The sequence below is a fragment of the Emydura macquarii genome, unplaced genomic scaffold (genome assembly GCF_026122565.2).
Source record: "Emydura macquarii macquarii isolate MOO-44397 ecotype Brisbane River unplaced genomic scaffold, CSIRO-AGI_Emac_v2 contig_480, whole genome shotgun sequence".
NCBI lineage: Eukaryota > Metazoa > Chordata > Testudines > Chelidae > Emydura > Emydura macquarii.
This window is the reverse complement of record NW_027130617.1, coordinates 13,111,127-13,132,233: the sequence shown is the minus strand read 5'-3', so window position 1 is coordinate 13,132,233 and position 21,107 is coordinate 13,111,127. Positions and strand designations below refer to the sequence as shown.

The 21,107-nt window shown below is 39.2% G+C and overlaps 1 protein-coding gene across 1 annotated transcript in view; it reads right to left on the bottom strand.

The window, feature by feature from the left end:
* The window catches only part of COL24A1 (collagen type XXIV alpha 1 chain), a 200,445-nt gene that overhangs the window by 29,709 nt on the left and 149,629 nt on the right, over positions 1–21,107 (bottom strand). Inside the window, exons 32-42 of the mRNA XM_067538541.1 lie at positions 18,785–18,838; positions 15,686–15,739; positions 13,692–13,745; positions 13,422–13,475; positions 10,652–10,705; positions 9,791–9,898; positions 5,955–6,008; positions 5,257–5,364; positions 3,906–3,959; positions 3,214–3,267; positions 1,778–1,834 (exon numbers count right to left, since the gene is read on the bottom strand). Coding sequence (XP_067394642.1) covers positions 1,778–1,834; positions 3,214–3,267; positions 3,906–3,959; positions 5,257–5,364; positions 5,955–6,008; positions 9,791–9,898; positions 10,652–10,705; positions 13,422–13,475; positions 13,692–13,745; positions 15,686–15,739; positions 18,785–18,838 — 705 coding nt within the window. The remainder of the gene's footprint in view (positions 1–1,777; positions 1,835–3,213; positions 3,268–3,905; positions 3,960–5,256; positions 5,365–5,954; positions 6,009–9,790; positions 9,899–10,651; positions 10,706–13,421; positions 13,476–13,691; positions 13,746–15,685; positions 15,740–18,784; positions 18,839–21,107) is intronic.

The window sequence follows — 21,107 nt, the reverse complement described above, 5'->3', positions numbered from 1 at the left end:
TCATAGTCCAAGCTTCTGACCTCATACAGCTGCAAATCTGGAATAATTCTGTTGACATCCAAGGAATTTCACCAGATTTACACCCATGTAAGTGAGATCAGAATGTGACTAACTTTTGTTTTGTTTTGAAGGGATCATTTAATTCAAATTGCAGAAGATTATAGGAAGATGCCATTCCCATGATTAATATGTAAAGAAACCAAGTGACAGGGATCACTAGGTAAAGGTGGAATGTGTTTTGTAATGAATCTGGCTACAGTGAAACTCTGTTTCTGAGAGGAAATCCTCAATCCCTTAGCAAAGCCCGCATGAAAAGGTTTTATGTATGAGAGCTGTACAGAAGATGGGGGGAGGCAGGGAAGCCTCTCACCTAATCCAGAGGCAGGGCCCTGTAAATCATGGTGCTGCTATTATCGCATTTCATCACCTGCAGTAGAAGCTGCAGCTTGCTGACTGCACTTCTAGGAAAAGTCTCAACTTCCAAACCTGCAAGGTGATGGGTCCCCTTGGAAAGGGCTAAGTGCGTTAACTCTCACTGCATTCAATGGGCCAAATCCTGCGTCCACTGAAGATGATGGATGCAAGATCTTACCCAATGGAGGTAAGGGTGCTCAGCACCTTCCAGAAGGCACTCAGCATCTAACTGGATGGAGCTTTTAATAGAGCACAGCATTTTTTCCAGTATCTGAAATAAAAGCATGCAAAGAAAGCAAATACTGCTTTCCTTCAAGTTTACCAGGGGATCAACAGGGGCAGTCGATCTTCAAAGTTTAGAAACTGACCCACTGGCCATCTCTATTATATGCCCATCACCAAGCTATCTGAGGCCATGCTCCTACTTCTCTCCTGCGCACGAATGTTTCTTCAGAGACAGTTGCTGTGGAGCTCAGCTCCAAGGCATGCATAGGATTGAGGCATGCCCATCCATTGCCACTCCTCTATTCTGTGTTTCCATTGGGCCTCATGAAGCAGCCATGTGGCATGCTTCCCACTGGAAATCCACATGGATTGGAATGCCTCTGCATATAACTTTTGCTCCAGTTAGCACTGCAGAACCAACACAGCTATGGGTGAGTGAATTAGGTTCTTTTCCTTCTCATGCATCTTCATGAGAACTGTTAACTCAGTTCCCTTTGAAGGTCCAAATTTTGTCTTCATTTACATCTCATTCCATTGCCTTCAAATACTGCTTTTTGGGATAGCCGGGGTATAAATAATAAGGGGAGAATCTGAATCCAAGTGGACTGCATAAGTTAACTGAGGGCAGAAGCTGGAATTAAAAAAATACTTAAGGTTATGGGAGAGTTTTATTTGGCATGCTCCTTATTGATGCATATAGTTGTAGATAGCACTCATACCATTTTAATAAACGAATAATCATAGCAGCTAACCCTCTCACAATTGCATTCATTTTGCAGTGCTAACAGGAATGAAAAGACACTTATTTTTGGTCACTGAAACAAGCAGATAACTATTTGGAATAAATACAGAGGATAAATTCTGTTCTCTGACATGTTGCTCTAAATGAAAAGTAATCTCATTCAGATAACTTAACACGGCGTGCAGATCTGCTGAGTAAAAAGGTGCCATTTATGAACAGTCACTTGTTACAGTAAAACAATGTTTTCAGTTTTGTTTCTAATGACACCGGTTAACACACCTTTGTATGACAAAGTGACCCTAGACTTCTAAGGCAACTGTATAACTCATGGAAACACTATTTATTGCCTCTCAACTTGAATCACTAATATAATTTTTTTGAGAAAGAAAGACCTACTGGTTCACCTATGGGCCCAGGAGGTCCCAGTACTGTGTTGTCTTCACCTGGATAACCCTAAAAGGAAAATAATTAATTAAAATATTTATTCCTGGTAATGAAAATCTAGTTATTCAAGTGTTTCTTTACTATGCAATACAACCTGACTTTGTCTTCAATATGAAACAGCAATAAACATTTCATACAGTGCAAATGCATGCCAATATGGATTATATATGGATTTATACCAATTGGTGGTAGTGACTGCTATAATTAAGGCTGCAGTACAGTTTCTATTATTCTATTCTATATACACCTCTCTTTCAAAAATATTCACATTTTGGGCTGAAAAATTACATACTTTCTCTCTTTCCAAAAAAGAAATCTGAGCAAAGTCCCATTTTAGCTAATGGGCAGTGAAAAAAGGACATTCCTGCCAGTGTTAAAAAAAAGGCTAACTATTCCTAATCCAATAGATGTAGAGGAAACACCGTTAATCAGACTGAGCAGCATAATGATTTTATAGGTTAATTTTATGATGTTTTAAATGTGATATTGCTACCCACACCAACAGATAAAACACCTATCTGCTCCATGATAACGTTTCCCTTAAAGACTAAGGGCCAGATTTTCAAAGGTGTTTAAGCATCCACAGATGCAGATAGGTGCCTTGAAGGATTTTCAATAGCGCCTAAGCAGGTTAGCCACCTAACTCTCATCAACTTCATGATTCTTAGAGGCCAACCTGCTTAGGTGCTTCTAATCTCATCAGACATCCACTGGCATATTTAGAAGCCTAAACACCTTTGAAAATCTGGTCCTAATATGTTACTCTTCAAAGCCTTGATCCTACAAGCTGATCTGCATGGGTGGATCCATGTACCTATCTGAAACCCCGTTGACTTCAGTGAGCATAAGGGTCTGCCTGCAGGATTGGGCCTAAAAGAATCACAGTGAATCTATAACATTGGATCCTGATCCTGCAAACACTTTCCACCAAGCATAGGCCCTGATCCATCAAAGCACTTAAGCATGTATTTGACTTTAAAATGAACTCAATGGAAATTCCCACATGCTTAAAGATAAGCACAAAGTTAAGTACTTTGCTGGATCCATGTTCCTTACTAATGTGAGCAGACCCAAGAAAGTCAATGGTGCTGTCTGGTAATACAGAAAGTGATTGCAGAACTAGGATCTTATGTTTTAGAACGTGAAACATTTTATCATTCTAATTCTTAACTTTATCTTCCTATAATTTGTTTCCCCGGGTTTACATTTTTGCTCACATTGCATCACAACAGCAGTGGTGTCATTCTTTTCCCCTTTGTTGTTTTTGGAAAAACGAAGGCTGTGAAAACTGGCTTTTGAGAAATGCTTTGATAATCTATGAATGTGCAGCAACATTTCCACCCTTTACAATTACTGGGATTGTAAACGACAAAAAGCAGTTTTCCTACCTTCTCTCCTTTGGGTCCTGGAGGACCGGGTGATCCTGGCTGACCCTGGTGACCCTAAAAAAACCCCAACCAACTAAATACAGATTGTTGTATATCACTTACATTAGTATTTTCTGCAATATGGTAAGTACATTGAATAAATCATTGAACAAATCATGGGTCCAGTCTGGCAATTTGTTGCATGCAGGTAGACACACAGAGGCACATGGACTTCAGTGGGGCTCTGACCAGGCGAAGGGGGCGAAGAGTGATTCTTAATGCAGGATCAGGGCTTTAGTTTGCAATTAATATTTGAAGCCAATAATAAATAATAAAAAAATAATAAAGACAGCAGGAATCCATACACACTTTGCATCTACTAGTCGTTATTATGGGTGCAGTGGTCAAGAGCCAGGGTTTCAAGATTGGGCCTCAGTTGCATAAGAAATGATTGCCAGTGAAACTTTATTTTCCATTATTTAAACTCTATCCATAAAGACTAAACTTTTTAATTAAAATTTAGTTTTCATGTAAAAATATCTGGTGTGTCTGTCACCTAGCTGGATATTTACACATTCTTTATATGGCTGAACTCCAATTATATGAGAGATTGTTCAAAATATATTGTAATCACAAAATTATATATCATATATAGATATATATCTCTACATATATCTACATGCACACATACATTAATTTGGTAATAAGCTCACCATGTAACCTGGTATTCCTGGCTCTCCTTCAGGTCCCATTATTCCTAAATGTCCCTGTTAAACAGAATAATCAGTTATAAGGAAATGAATGGATACACTTGGGATTCTGTCAACTACTTTTTAAAGTGTGTAGAGTTTGTTATTATTTTTTTCATTGTTTAAAATACTTCACTTGAAAATCAAATTTATTCCCTGTTCTTTCCACCTTAATTTGGTAAACAATGCTGTGTACAACATTGTTTTCTGTGTACAGTGGAAATCTATGGTCAAACATTTTCAAACCTGGGTGTCTAATGGTAGGCCCCTAAATCTTTATTTAGGCACCGAAAGGAAAGTGACTGAGCACTCTCAAATCCTATGGAAATCAAAGGGAGCTGCAAGTGCTCTGCACCTTTGAAATCAGGCCACTTTCCTTTAGGTGCTTTCGTATGGATGTAGGCACTTTATTTTGGGCACTTAGGTTTGAAAAGACTGGCCATTATATATTTGTGTCTCATTCCTTGTATGTGCAGGAGCCTGGTAACATCACAAATAACAGGCCTGATCCCAGAAGCCTTGCCATTCAATGGAAGCAGAAGTGGGTCTGTCACTTACTAGAATGGTCAGGTTTATGGGAATCTTGCTGTGGGTTATCTAATTGCTGGACACTAGAGTAATGGTTTCTTCTTTGTACAGAGGCTGCATACGCTGGCATGAATACCATTACTGAGGCATTACAGGGAATGCAAGAAATTTGTGCAAACAGGGCCTTATCCAAAGCCCATTGAAGACGATGGAAAGATACGTATGGATTTCAATCACTTTGGATCAGGCTCACATTGTATTCTTGTGCAAAGACATTTCAGAATAGGGGGTGAATTTAAAAATATGATTTTAGACTATGATTCTGATCACAGATACACTGGTGCTTGTGTCAGAAAATCCCACTTACAAGGAATGGACTATATTTGTGGAGTATCTGAGAATAAACTGTGTTCAAAGCTAGAAAACATTCCCCCCCACGGATAATATTTTTGGTTGTATGTTATATGACCTTTGGTTTAAAATGTTTAAGGTGGTCAGTTATAAACATCCTTCTTTAATATGCTCGGCAGATAATTCCTGAACTGCTTAGTGTAGGCCAGGATTCAGGGTAACCTTGTGTGATGACAAGAGATGGTGTAGATTGCATTAGCCATTCTAGGAACAAATCAGACAGAGAGAAATGCAGGGTCTATCTGTGTCCAGCAGCTGCAATAAAAATGACCTTTTAAATTCACTACAAGCAAGACCTGTCTCTTCCCTTCTATGAGACTCCATGCCTCCAAACTGTAAATACACAACTGCATAAAAAAGCATATATTGTACTAACCAATGGGCCTCTAGTTCCTCTTGAGCCTTTAGGACCAAATTCTCCAGGTTGGCCAGGGTCACCTGTGGCTCCAATCTCTCCTGGGGGTCCTACCTGCCCCTTTTCCCCCTGTTGGTGTTATTTTATGAAAAGAATTAAGAAGACATTTACCTTACATTTAAATAGCAGTTTATACCTCAGCAAAAGAGTATCGTTTAGTATTATTTAGTAAGAATATTATTTTTAAACACATAATTTACTTTTAACTGTAGTTTTAAAATCTGAAACTCTAGGATTCTGCAGTGAGGAGCATTACACTAAATATAATGGTTTGCTAGTTATTTCTATATTAGCCAAACTTAACATTTTATGCTACTACAAGAGATGGGCTCATCCTGCAAAATCCGGAGACACATCTTGATGCAAACTTCCCCTGAGCTGTAAGGGAGTTGGATCTGGTGTTCTGGTTTGGGACCATACCTACCTACTACAGGTCCCATTGCTGTGGCTAGTGACAGAAAATTCTTTGCCCAACTTCAGGACAGAGTGTGAGATGAAATAGAAAGGGACTTGATTCCTCTTATGCCTGGGGTTTCCTAGCTCATCACAGCAACTGGATCCAGCAACACCAAGTGATTAAGAGGAATTATTTTATAACAGAAATTCAAGTCTCACACAGAAAGGAAAGCAGGAAAATAGGAAAGATAAAAAAACATTACCTTTCTTCCTGGACGACCTCTTTGACCTGGATTTCCTGGTGTTCCTTCAGGCCCCTGTGCATTTATCATGAAGGGAGAAACAGTTGTTGAGTTGGGCTCTGAGAACATGTTTAAACTGTACTCCAGTCTGAACAATCTCTGTGAGACTTTGTAAATTAGAGATATAGGTAGAAAAATCCTATTAACCTTGGTCTTAAATTAGAATGGGGGTTACGAGGAAGCAAGCATCAAAGCGTTTTTATCAAACTAGTGAAAATGCACCAAAACCAGCCAAACAGAAAATATTAATATAGGAATAAAATTCATTTTGTTTTCAAGTCAAACCCTGCATCTGAGGAAGTATGATATGCAAGCAGGGGAAGACTGACTGTGGATCCCAAGGTTCCTGCTGTAGAAGGAGCCCTAGTGAGAACAATAAGGCCCATACAAAGTTCACTGTGGATTTGAGGCCTAGCCAAGCAGCAGGCAACATGGTCCACAGCTCATTGCTGCCAACCACTAGGTGCAAGATCCACTGAGCAGGAGATGAATATTAAGTCCATGATGCCCCTGCTATTCAGGTTACACCAGAATATGACCAAAACAAAAGGGGAGGGGTGCCAGGCTATCACTGGGAGTGTTATGATTTCAAATGAGCCAGGGTGCTCAAAAGTTGATGCTGACTTTTGGGAGGGGGGGAGGTGGGAAGAGATGAGGAATAGGGTTTCTTTTTCTGGAGGAGCAGGAGACATTTTGATGAATCCAGGATCAATGCAGATTAAACCCCTCTATGTTGTTCATCTCCTGCTTATAATCCTCCTCTATGTTTAGACATGGCCCCAAAACAAAACTCTTGGTTAAAACATCGTTGAATTTTAAGGAAATTCATTTCCTGGTCTAGATCTGAATTTAGGGGCTTGTCTATATGTCTATAATGAGGCCAAATGAAAAGCCAGGGTCCAAAGACTCTCAAACTTTGAGAAGTTTAAGGAAGAAGGAAAACAGTGTACTATAATGTTCTTTGAAATGTGAAGGAGCAGAAACCTGAAAAAGCTTCAGCTCACAAGCAGCCAACAACCTGATTAATCTCGTTTTGTGAGGCTCAATAAGACTTTGCTGATGATGTTTGCTGTATAAAAATATAATTTTATAAAATAAAGATATGCTGAAGCTGGGCTGTTTTTTTACTATTCCAGTATATCAAGTAGTGCAAATATAAAGCATTCAAAGTGTTCTGAGTTCTTCAAATGTTTGTAGCAAGAAGAAAATGTCCAGCAAGGCACTTCTGATCTCCAGACTTATGCAAAGTTAGTAGGGCTGAAAATCAACAAAGAGAAAACTAAAAACATGAGAATCAACTGTCAGTGTCAGGGACCATGGGTCTTGAATGCTAGCCCACAGAGTTCTTTGGAGCTAAAAGGTTCCAACTTGCCACCCAGAAACCTGCTAACTATTGCCAGAACAGGAGCTGACCTCAGACAGAGGACCCGGTCCTGGGAGCTGATTGGCAGAACGCTGGGGGCCCTGATTGGTACACAGTCCCACACAAAAACAGGAAGTTGTCCATGCTGGGATCCATCTTGCCCTGGACTGCGTGCCTTATGCTTTCCGCTCTTGCGGCTTGACTCTGGTTATTGATCCGTGGTTCGATCTCAAGTTTATCTCTTGCTTCTGATCTCCTGGTAACTTGATTCTGCCTGCTTCCTGACATTCGACTCTCGGTTTGTCCTCTGGGCTGTCTTGGACTCTGACCTTCTGGTGTCTGACCCGACCTGACTCTTGCTTTGACCAGTAGGTCAGACCGTCCATATCCTGGTCATAACAATCAACTTTAATTCTCTCTGGGGATGCTCCCTGTGGTGCTGCCTCTCTTCCTGCCTCCAACATCCCTGACCATGCCAAGGGTTCAAGTTAACTCTATACTTTTTATTCTTGAACTGTATAAGAAGCTTGTTCCAATAGTGATTTCAGTGTTTCACCTAATGCCTTCCATAAAATCTTAAAGCATTTGACTCACTGGGACTGCATATCTTAGGGGACTTTATAGTGGGGTAAAAAAATATAATAAGCTCCTTTCTCAGTTTGTGAGACTGGTTCTTTAAGGAAGCAAGAATAATCAGTGTTTGCAGAAGTCCACCAGCAGAGTTTAAAGTTGAGGATTGTCAGAATGCCTGAGCTTCCTTAGAAGAGAAAAGTTCTCAAGAAAATGCAAATAGGGACAGGTGAACCCAGCTACCCAAATTCAGCAAAGGAATTTTATAAATACCTTTTGCTTCTAAGTAATTGATTTTACAATGTCCAGTATTCAATCAAGATTTGAATAGAAAGACTACAGAATTATTCAGAATCTTGAAACTCTCAGAACCACCCCAAATGCAGGTGCATGATTCCAATTTCCAGTTTCAACCACGATCAACTTATTACTCATCTTCAACTGTTGCAAGCCAACTGTCAGTTTACTGCAAAGATCAGTGAAGTCAGTTCACAGATACCTCAGTACACTCAGTCAAACCAAACGTCAACTGTTTTCAAAGTGGTGACATTGATAAATGATTCTGCTGACAGCAGCAACTAATGATGTAAATGAGCGAGTCGCAGAATAAATTGTAGCTTTCATTTGATCAGATGGACTCAAGATAAGTGTTATTTGTGTACTTCCCCTCTGAGGGAAGGGGAATGTAACAGCAGGCAGAAGGAAAGGATGGCTGAGGCCTTCTCTCTAATATATGCGGGGCCCTGTGAATAAGAATATTAAGTCCCTTGTCCATGCAGGACTGTCTATATAAACTCTAAATACAATACTTTTTGTAGCGTTACTTTGAAATTGCCTTCCTTCCCTCAGTTAAGCAGAATCTGGGGAAAGCGATTTAACAGAAATTCAGCTCAGGGGAGCTCATCTAAAAAGCTTCCCACTTTTAGGTCAGTTGTTCAGCACAGCCTAGTAGTTCTTTTCATCTGATAGATAGCTTTTCAGTGGTTTCTCTCAAATGAATTACTGCTCTCACTCTAACTCCTAGTGAATGCAGGTGCCCACGCGGTGATTGGTACCAAGTGGCACTATTGATATTCTCAGCAGAGAAGCTAAATGTTGGTTGGGGATGGCGGCTGAACTGGCTTGTCATTTCTACAGGTGGTTCTTCAAAGATAAGGTTGAGGCAGATAGCTGAGACAGCACAGAGGACACTTGCTAGTGTCTGTGGGGCAACTGTTTTGTAGATTAAGAGAGCACCTTTCACCCTACAAGCTGCCGCTCTTTACAAGCGCTAAAATCTTTTGCAGAACTTATTTTTTTTAGTTTTAAGGCTTACGAATCATTGTTATAAAAGGACTTGAAGCTAAAACCTGGTTACGCTCTAAGGCCTGAAGCCTCAGCTTTAAAAAGGTTGCAGATTGTTTTTATTTATTCACCACTAGGTGCTTTACAGACCAAAAATGGCACCTTTCTGTCTCAAGGAGAAATCTAGACAATAAAACATTATACATCAAAGAATGACAATAAGGATGCAGGTAGGGGGAGTAGGAGGACAATGTGTACAGCATGAAAGATCATGACATAAGGTTTATTGCTATGTATGTAACTTGTCAGGAGGGGTTTGAAGTAGGAGACTTTAAATTATATGTTGCACAGGGTCCCGATGATTGTTCCAGGCATAAGGGAGTGACAGTGAGGAGTCTAAAATCTGGTAAAAGGTTCCATCTTTAAGAAATGGCCAACATGGTTCTCTTCTTATCCATGCATCAAGCCATGAAAAGTTACATTGCACGATATGGAAGTGGCGAGTTCATTCAAAGGAGGTGTTTCTTTTTGTAATAAGTAACACTCAGCTTGGTTGAAAGTTAAATCTCAAAATACTTACTGGAATACCCATTCTGCCTGATTCACCAGAGGGGCCTGGAATTCCTAGAATTCCAGTCTCTCCTTTTTCGCCATCCTCTCCAGGAAGTCCTTGGTCTCCAGGTATCCCCTAAAATATAGCAGAAGAATAAATCAAGTTTAAAAAGAATTAAACTGTTATATTGAACAATATGTTACCTAAGAATTCACTGAATCTACTCTGCTTACCTTTGGCCCTGATATAAAGGTGATGGGGTCTTTCCACTGACTTCCAGTAAGTTTTGGATCAGGCCCTCAGTTAGTGTGAAATGCTTTTTATCCAGTTCAAATTGCCCTCATAATGCTAGATTTTTGCCTGAGTACAGGACGCAAGCAAAAAAACCACCCCAAAAAACCCCCCAAAAAACCAAACTGCTTTGGAGGCCTCACAAAATCATCCTTCCTTCGTGAACCTTCCATAGGGGCCATGTACAGTCTCAGATCTTGTACTCATTTGAAAGTAAGGACTGCGAGTGGCTTAGCACTTGGTCACCTTTTGGCTGGCTATGAAAAGAAGCATATGTCGCACCCTCTAAAGGGTCAAAGTCACTGTGCTCCCCCAAGTGCTGGGTTTTGGCAGGAAGCATTGTGCCTCCCTGAGTGACCCCTCCCAGATTTCTTACTGGCGTGGTGCAACTTTGCAATAACTCAGTATGGACCTATTCCTAGAAGGAGCAATTGGGTCCATAAATAGTAAGGCAATAGCTTTTACAATCTTCAGTTGTTTTACATTAATTACACCCCTGGGTTTGTGAAATACAGATAAGAAAAACTTGACTTAAGTTCTTAAATAGGTAAGTAAAACCAGGAATATTTCACATCTGCTATAAAAAATTAAGACTACCTTTGAGCCATCTTTCCCTGGAACACCATCTTCTCCTGGAGCTCCTGGTTCACCCTAATTTTGAGGAAAAATAAAACAAAGTTACTGACACTTCATAAATCTCTGAAGGAGCTCTCTTTACTGGGACAGAGATGCCTGTGAAGAACTTGTGCTGTTTAGCATTACATGCACTTTCCAGTACTGTAACTGAAATCAACAGATTATTTTTTAGACAAATTTTGTTGCTGGGATTGTTGGGGTTTTTTTTGGTCTTCATTAAAGCATAAGAATGGCCATACTGGGTCAGACCAATGATCCATCAAACCCAGTATCCTGTCTTTCGGCAGTGGCAGGTACCAGATACTTCAGAAGGAATTCACTGAGCAGGGCAATTACCAAGTGATCCATCCTGTCATCCTGTCCCAGTTTCTGGCAGTCAGAGACATAGGGATACCCAGATCATGGGGTCGCATCCCTCACCATCTTGGCTAATAGCCACTGATGGACCTATGCTCCATGAACTTATCTAATTATTTTTTGAATCCAGTTATATATTTGGCCTTCACAACATCCCCTGGTAAGGAGTTCCACAGGTTGACTGTGTATTGTGTGAAGAACTTCCTTTATGTTTGTTTTAAACCCATCGCCTATTATTTTCATTGGTTGACCCCCGAGTTCTTGTGTTATGTAAAGGGTTAACTAACACTTCCTTATTTACCTTTTCCGCACCATTCATAATTTTATAGACCTATCATATCCCCCCTTAGTCATGTCTTTTCTAAGCTGCACAGTCCCAGTCTTTTTTCTCTTTCCTCATATGGAAGCTGTTCAATATTTCTAATAATTTTTGTTGCTCTTCTCTGCACTTTTTCAAATTTTAACAACCTTTTTTGAGATGGGGCAACCAGAACTGCATGCAGTATTCCAGGTGTGAGCATACCAGATTTATATAGTGCCTTTATAATATTTTCTGTCTTACTATCTATCCCTTTGCTAGTGGTTCCTAATGTGCTTTTTTAACTGCCACTGCACATTGAGCAGATGTTTTCAGAGAACTATCCATAGTGACTCCAAGAGCTCTTTCTTGAGTGGTTACAACTAATTCAATTGGAGAAAAACGTAAAGGCCTGTAAATCTGAAATGCAGTAAGGTGTACAACAATTAAAGGCAATATAGCATCCATCCAGCATTGTAGCTTTGGACATTGATACAGAGAAGTTTCAGCATGCATAACACATAATTATTATAACCCAGAAAGTATATCTCTATTCTGCTGAAATTCCAGTCTACATTTGTGTAACTATAGAATTATATATTTAGTGACTCAGTTATATATCTCAAGACTAACACTGGCCATGAAAAAATCATCACTTATCAATAGTTACAACACCAGGGCATTTTAGATTCCGCAATATTTGCCTTTATAAGGGCCTGATCCTGAGACAGGCTGAGCACCCATAACTTTCACTTCATAGCAAATTGCAGTTGCACTGAACCATAGGAAATAATGTTGTGGTATCTCAAATACAGTGATGTGGTAAGTATTGACTTTTTAATGCTGAGTTTACTCTTCTCTAAGGATCAGCAGAATCTTGGAACCTACTTCAATTGGAATTCTGTAAAGGAAGAAAAGGAGGTGTTGATGAATTGATGGAAATTACAATTATATTCTAAAGTTGAAGTTACTGATTTATATTCTTGTCAAAATCTTTCTAGAGAAAATCTATCACAAACTGTATCACAGAACTCTCTATAACTTCACCACTTTTCTTGAAAAGTCCCAAGGATCAACAAAACAAAGAAAGAGGGCCGAGGCCTGGGAAGAACAGGGTTAACAGACACAAAAACCTACCCTAATCTAAATGAAAATGTATTGCACATGCAGAGACAAGTCACTAGCCACTAGAAACTAACTCAAAATGGAAAAACAAGGCTAGACAAAGTGGTTCTACACTCAAAAGACAAAAAGGAAGGCAAAAAAAAAAAAAGCAATAATTCCTTAACAGATAAAAATAAAACACTTTGCACTTGTTAGAAAATTTAAAAATATTAAAAAATAACTAAATAGTTCTCACAATTGGTTCATTCTTAAAATTGCTCCTTCTCCCACATCAGACCCAACTCAGACACTGTATTTGGACTGTCCAAAGTTTAACACTGCATTATAAATTGTTGTTTTTCCTTTTCAACAAAATTATTTTTCTTTGGATTGACATTGTATGTTTCACTGTATGCCTCTCTCTGTGTGTATCTATGTATGTTATGTAGCTATCTAAAAGTAGTAATAATACTTAGCATCCATTTACTCATTATCATCTTCAAAGAATTTTTACAAACATTCAACACCCTCAAAAGTTAGTAAACTGATGGGGAATCTGAGGCACAAAGAAGCTAAGTGACATGGCAAGTGTGTCAAAATCAGAGCTGGGCTTAGAACTCAGGAGTTCTTGGCTCCCAGTCCTGTGCTCAGACCACATCACTTTCAGTGACATCAGATACTACATGGATATATTTTAAAAAATTCAATCTATACACATTTTAATTAAAATGCTTAGAGAAAATCATGCACTTAACCTTACTGTGATTTCCACAAACTATACCCACCCACACATATTTTAGTATTATAATTTATGATCTTTTTAATTTAACCTGTTACAATACAAATATTATTTTAAATGTATCAAAGAGACATCTTATTTAATTTCTCTCCCACATAAAAGTCTTTCGACTTTGCATTTCTGAAATTCAAAACATTCTCCTTTTTGGAAATAGAATCACATTCTTCACTCACCCTTAAACCTTGTTCTCCTGTTTCTCCAGCGTTACCAGCAGGTCCAGTGTCTCCCTGGAATATGCAATATGAAAATTAAACTATTAAACTGCTAGGAACAATATCTCTAATGAGGATGAGGCTTACTGAGGATGATGGGTATTTTTTGACATTTTCTTTATTATTGCTTAATTGTCTAACAAGCTAAATCAACAACAAAGACTTGATTTGCTTTTACTTAATTCAGTGAAGAATTTATGCAACACAGAAGAAAACAATTCCATTATCTACCTTTGCACCTGGTTCTCCTTGCAGGCCAGGCTCCCCCTCAGGGCCAGGAGGTCCCTATATGGTACAGAAGTTACTGTTACACATTATCACCAAGAATGGTTTCACAACTATCCAAAAAAACCAGTAAATATCCAAGCACAAAAACCAGTGATGCACTAGGAGAGCCACATGACTGAAAAACAAAAGCAAGTTGCGTTCTTTGGCTTGACCTGAGACATACTGTACTAAGAGAGAATGTAGTGTGGTGGGAGATTCAGGAATGCACCACAGACTCAACAGAACCTTTACTCCTGTATCTTTCATAATGAAACGTAATATGAGCACAACTCTGCATTTTGCAACCCTGTTCCCAGACCCTGACTTACAACGATTTTTAGACTACTAGCCAAATGCATGCCTAGGAGGATCTATGTGTAGGTTCATATCCTACAAAGAGTTATTGGCCCCTGATTGTTTCTTTCAGAGTTTAAATTTTAATAGTAATGACAATACAGATCACAAGGGCATAGTTATGTGGGATTGAGGGACTGCGGTTCTTCTTAATGAGCCAAATGTAATTAGTTATGAATGAGCTCACTCAGCTACTCCACTGCACATGTGGTTAATAGCTACTCTCGTGTTTCTTTCAAAGACGTATTAAATAAAATAAAACAAAAACAAACTCCCCAAAACAGGACCACAAGCAAACCAGAGAAATGCACGCAGCTGCTTTTTCATTCACCACTTGCAAGGGACATAACTACTAAAAGAGTAATTATCAGCAGTTTGTTGTGAAATTGGGAGGATGTGTCTAGTGGGGGTCTTACAGTGGTCTGTCCTGGGTCCACCACTAGTCACTAAGTTTCATTAAAGACTTAGATAATGGAGTGGAGAGTATACTTATAAAACTTGTGGAGAGACCCAGCTGAGAGTTACAAGCACTTTAGAGGGCAGAATTAGAATTTAATATGACCTTGATAAATTGGAGAGTTGGTCTGAAATCAACAAGATGAAATTCAATAAAGACAAGTGCAAAGTACTACACTTAGGAAGGAAAAATCAAAGGCACAAATATAAAATGGGAAATAACTGGCTAGGCTGTAGTACTGGATCACAAATTGATGAGCCAATAATGTGAACAGCTGTATCTTTCTGGGGTGTATTAACAGGGATATGATATGTAAGACACAGGAGATAATTGGACTTAGCACTAGTCAGGCCTCAGCTGGAGTGTTGTGCTCAGTTTCAGGCACCACATTTTATGACGTACAATTTGAGAGAGGCTAGAGGGACAGTAACAAAAATAATAAAAGGTTTAGAAAACCTGACCTATGAGGGAAGGTTAAAAAACCTGGACATGTTTAGAATAGAGAAAAGATGACTGTCTTCAAGTATGCTAAGGGCTGATATAATGAGGATGGTGATCAATTGTTCTCCACGTCCCCTGAAGGTTGGACAAGAAGTAATGAGCTTAATCTGCAGTGAGAGCCATTTATTTTAGATACTCTGAAAAGCTTTCTAACTATAAGGGTAGTTAGGCACTTGGAACAGGTTACCAATGGAGTATGTGGCATCCCTGTAATATTGGAGGTTTTAAAGAACAGGTTAGACAAACATCTGTCACTGAGGGTGTAGGTATACTTGATCATGCCTCCGTGGGGGGGAATGGACTAGATGACCTCTTTGAGGTCCCTTCCAGCCCTTGCCCTGGATAGTTGTAAACTGACTAATTGCAAAGGGAATGGTGTTGCTTGTGGAAAAGCGCTATTCAATAAAGGCACCATTTTCCTTCCTGGTGAAGATAAAGAATCCACTGGCATCATGACGTCCTTTTTTTCTTTCAAATTATTGCAACAGCCGTAAGCCATGGAGAATATCTTAATTACACATGATGTTCAAATTCACTGTAGGTACACAGATATAGATTTTCGATACATTATTAAGGTACATTCTGTGGCTTTAGTTTTTGTTGGAGTTTATTATAAATAAATAAAGACAAAGCATAAAAAACTCACCTCAAAACCCATTTCTCCTATAGGGCCAGCATCACCTTGTTGTCCTCTTGGGCCCTAGCATTAAACAAAATTTTCTATATATATCATTCACTTATATTTAGGCAATACATTATATTAACTATATTATTTAATATAATACACTATTGGAATTTATCATGTCATAACTCTGTCAGCTAGTATAAACAAGTATATCTTATTTTGCTTCATCACTGTGTTTCCTTCCAAAGTCTGTGAGAGATGTGAGTCCCTGAAAGGGCATATGATTAACAGCACTGAAGACTTCACTGCCTCTCTTGACATAGTCTAAAGGTAGATTTCAGAAGGACAGCACTGCTCTCTTTCCTCTTGAACCAGAAGTAAATTTTTATTTAAACTATATTCTCTTCTTGATAAATGGAGACTTTGTTTAATTAAGACTTATTTAACTCTTTGTCTGGTTTGTTTTGCAGAAAAGCCTATTGTCTGGTATGGAATTAACTGAAAACAACTACTGTGTGTTTCACTTTATGGATTTAACAATGTTTACACAGGACAGTCACTGAGGTGTAAGGGACTACAGACTGGAGCCTTTCTGGCAGTTTCAGTAAGTAACTATACTATGAAGCAGTGTTCTTGTAAGCCAATATACTGTAAGTAAAGACATCGGAACAACTAAGGGATGCATTTCTAAAGCAGTGTGCGTGAACTACGTGTACAAGTCAGAGTTATCCATATTCTGTACCATAGTGTGATTTGTGTGCCTAACTCTCAATTACAGTCTGCTTCTAGACATCTAAGAACTCCACCCCTGGCCCCAAGCTCAAGAACAGGACAAACGAAAACTCTGGATGTTAACATCCCTGAACTTCAGATCTGGAATCAGAATCAGATCTGGACCTGAACACCGTGTCTGGACCCATCTATATTTTAAAGGAACCCTTAATGCTAAAGTAAACAGTATTTTTGGTGCAGCTATATGTGTAATATAAGCCTTCCAAACAGCTCATTTCCCTGTTCACCTTCTCAGGACATGGATTGTGCATGTAGTCTTGCTGCTCCTGTTGACTTGCTAATGTTAGTACAAGCAGCCTCTTCCTCTCTTCCAGTACCAGATCCAACTAGATATTGCTGAGAAGATTTCAACAGGGGTATCCCTACATTACTCAGCAACGTCATTTAAGTACAATCAATAACTAAGAACTGCAATGAATACACCATAGGATTCGAGCCAGGCTGAAACAGGATTGCATTAGTTTTGGCTTGCAGCACCTCCGTAGTCTTTCTTTGCTTTACTTAAGTCTGATTTAGGAGCCAAACGTCTCCACACTATTCTCATGGAGCTCAGACTGGTGGGTTGGCACTATGCTCTCCCCCATGACTCCCATGGAACACCGGAAGCCAAACAAATCCAGGAACATTTTGAATAATAATCTAATAATAATCCATTCTAATCAAAAGACAGTTTGTAACCAATTACTGTACATTATAACAGATGTCTGACACTTAGCTGAAATTAATCATTTACTTTAAATTAGTCCTGCTGCTGCTAAACAAACAACACAGTTTGAGGATTTTCCTCTAAAAATATTTCCTTCAAGGCCTCTGAAGTTGCCTGACATGCACCAACAACCGACTGAGGAAGAAAGCACATTGCTTGGATAAGCCCTTGAAAAAAACATTTTATTTTGCAATATCCTGTCATTTACTCAGCCCTCTTTGTAACTATACACACAATTTTCCAACCAAATCCACTTAACCTTCTGACTCAATATGCAAATGATCAGCTCCAGGACACAACTGAGACTTTTCTTAACTGCTGCATTTCACTCATAGACACTACAATGATCAGCACAGTCAAAAGGCAGATTGATTACAAGTACAGAGATTACATGGTGTGCTTGCTGGCCCGTATATAAACATGGAAATCAGACTCAGGCTGGCAGTGTAGTGGGAGGATGAACACACATACTACACTTCAGAATTTGTATGGCTCTCAGATACCACAGATGTGAGCAAGGTATAAATTACCTAGACTGGTAGGTTACTCAGACTACATTAGATTATATGAAAGACACACAATGAACGGGATCCAAACAAATAATAATAAACATGGGAATATATAATGCTTAGTGGCGATTTTCTATAAAGTGAAATATATTTGTTTTTACCAGCTACCTACCTACTTTTTGCAGGAAGTCTGGAGTTAGAATATATAAAAGGAAATTAACTTAAATAATTTATCTTTGGCTGTCAGAATTTTTCCACTGTTTTAGCCAAAAATTATGTAATGACCACCTGCAGGCATTCATGTCATCCTATGGATGTATAGGCATCAGTGCAGCACGTGAAAGAATACACTGTATTCCAAATCGTAAGATTATATCAACAATGTACTTTTATGTCATTTACTGCAAGAAGTAATTTTTTCATAAGCAATGAGAATAAAGTATAAAAAGTTATTTGACAAAGTTTTACTTTTTGCAAAATAAAACGGCTCTCTTATAGTGAGTCCCATCACAAAAGCACATATTACTGCATGATATTTATAAACGTGGGACTTGGCTTTAGAGTTGTTGATGTAACAACATTCTTGCCGTGTTTACACCTTTCAGCCCATTGTATATAGTTACTGCCTCTCTGTATGGTGTTTTGTTATAGTATTAGCCAATAAAAGTGCGTGGGGCTTTGTAATAATAAAAATAAGAACAGTAAACTATTCAGGAAAAGAATGCCTGAGGTTTAATAAAACAGACTCTTTTTTGTTAGAGCAGTAACCTGCCAAGTATATGGAGTGCCAGAATTCCAGAATAACTAGCATAAAACTTGGCTGAAAATGACAAGGAAACCATCAATGTCTATATTTAAAGTTCTATTTACATACTACATAATATAGTATGTCTGTCTCTAAGTAGTGTGAAGCCACATGATATAATGGACCAGATTCAGCCACCCTTACTCATGTTGAGCTACCCAAAGGGCTGCAGAATCTGTCCCAAAGTAGTCTTGGTGTAGTTTCCAAAAGCAGTATACTTAGTCACAAACCTTGACAGAGTGGAAATTGAGTTATCAGGGAAATAAGTACAATATATAAAAAGTCTTATTTTATGACAGTCAACTTACTGGCTCTCCCATGGGGCCTCTGTCACCCGTGTTTCCAAGAGGTCCAGGCAAGCCCTAAAAAAACAAAACCAATAGGAAAAAAATCTGTTTCAAATTCTATAAAAAGCCACTTCCTTCCCACTTCTGTACACCCAGCAACTTGCTCAAAGAATCCCTCTAGAAATATTCTCAGCCTTCTCCTATGTGATCTGTGTTATCACATCAGCTCTTGTGATTCATGAATGAGCTCCTGGGTATCTATGCTTCATTTATTTGGGGGTGGGTGGTTTGCTGATTTGCCATTTAAAATGGTGAGCTTAAATTACTTAACAGACTTCTTGGGTTCACATGTGACTCATGCATACAAAGGGTAACTGCACCTAACAACTCCCTCCACTTAGCACAGCTCAGACTGGGGACCGACAAATAAGGCAGCAATTCTGCAGAAAAGGATCTGGGGGTTACAGTGGTTGCCAAGAAGGCTAATAGCATATTGGGCTGCATTAGTAGGAGCATTGCCAGCAGATCGAGGGAAGTGATTATTCCCCTCTATTCGGCATTGGTGAGGCCGCATTTGGAGTATTGTGTCCAATTTTGGGCCCCCCACTACAAAAAGGATGTGGACAAGTTGGAGAGAGTCCAGCAGAGGGCAACAAAAATGATTAGGGGGCTGGAGCACAAGACTTATGAGGAGAGGCTAAGGAAACTTGGCTTGTTTAGTCTGCAAAAGAGAAGAATGAGGGGGGATTTGATAGCAGCCTTTATCTACCTGAAACGGGGTTCCAGGGTGGATGGAACTAGGCTGTTCTCAATGGTAGTAGATGACAGAACTATGAGAAATGGTCTCAAGTTGCAGTGGGGGAGGCCTAGGTTGGACATTAGGAAAAAGTTTTTCACTAGGAGGGTGGTGAAGCACTGGAATGGGTTATCTAGGGAGGTGGTGGAATCTCCATCTTTAGAGATTTTTAAGCTGCGGCTTGACAAAGCCCTGGCTGGGATGATTTAGCTGAGGTTAGTCCTGCTTTGAGCTGGGGATTGAACTAGATGATCTCCTGAGGTCCCTTCCAACTCTAATCTTCTATGATTCTATGATAACAGCATTAAGGGACTCTTGTCCCTCAAACAGTACATGTGGGGTTAATTGGACAAGTCTCAGGTTTTACACAGTAGCAACACATGCAAATTCTGCTCAGTCTGGTGTGCCATCTCAACTGTTTCACAGAATCCCATTTCCATCCATGAAGAGTTGATATAGAATTATAAGAGCAACCTTTTACATTCTGAAATAGCTTTGCTGGTTCCTACAGACAATATCTCTTCAACCTACAGGTGTTTTGCTCTATCTGTTTCTTTTGGTATAAACACCAGAGACTGTCAAGAAATGAAACTAGCGCTCTCAACTATACACTATTTTTTGTCTGTCATAAATCACACAAGTGGAAATGCCCCTGAAATTCATTAAGGGTCCTTAGGAACAGGAGAGAAAAAAAAAAAAAACAACAGATGGTTGAGAGCAAGAGGCAACTTCCACGGTGTGCAGCAGTAGGAACAAGATATATACCTGCCCTATTGTCTAGCTGGCTTCATTAGCTGCCTAGGGGATGAGACATAGTCTGCTTAAAGTCACGCATGGGACTTCCCTAGCTATATGACAGATGAACCCATCTTTTCATTCAGTATGATGGTAATCTCAGAAGTGGGCGTTGTACATGGGAGTTTTGCGAGGCAGTTTGTCAGTCACAATCCATTTAGAGGTTGCAATCTGAGTCATTTATGCAGATATCAAATAGACAGAGCTAAACAAAGGCAAATAGAATCAAATACTCAGTGTGTGTGTTGAATCTGAACCACAATTTAGTCTTAAGTAGAGCTATATAAAATAGAACTCTTGGGTCAACCTACCCTTCAGAATCAGCCGTAGTTCACAGATACATCAGAAATGGGGGTTTCCACTGCAGTGGAATTAAAGACTATCACCAGGAAAAGGGAATATCAAGAGAATAACATCTTGCATTTATATAGCACCTTTCATCCCAATGGATCCTCAATAGCTCCATAAATAAACTTAATTACATCTATTGTATACATAGAGGTCACCCGGCACTGAAGTCACTTCTGGTTTGAACAATTGCAGCTGTTTAAAAGCACACAGCAATACCAGGCAACAGTGTAGAACAGGAAGCGATGAAGAATACCACACCTGACTGAAACTAAAGGCACTATTTCTACTCTGGCAAAAAATGCCATGCGGTCCTTTCACAACCATGAGTGGTCAGGACCTCAGTTTTACATCTCATCTGAAAAAGGATGTGGTTTTTAATTATGTGTAATTCCAAATTTGTTG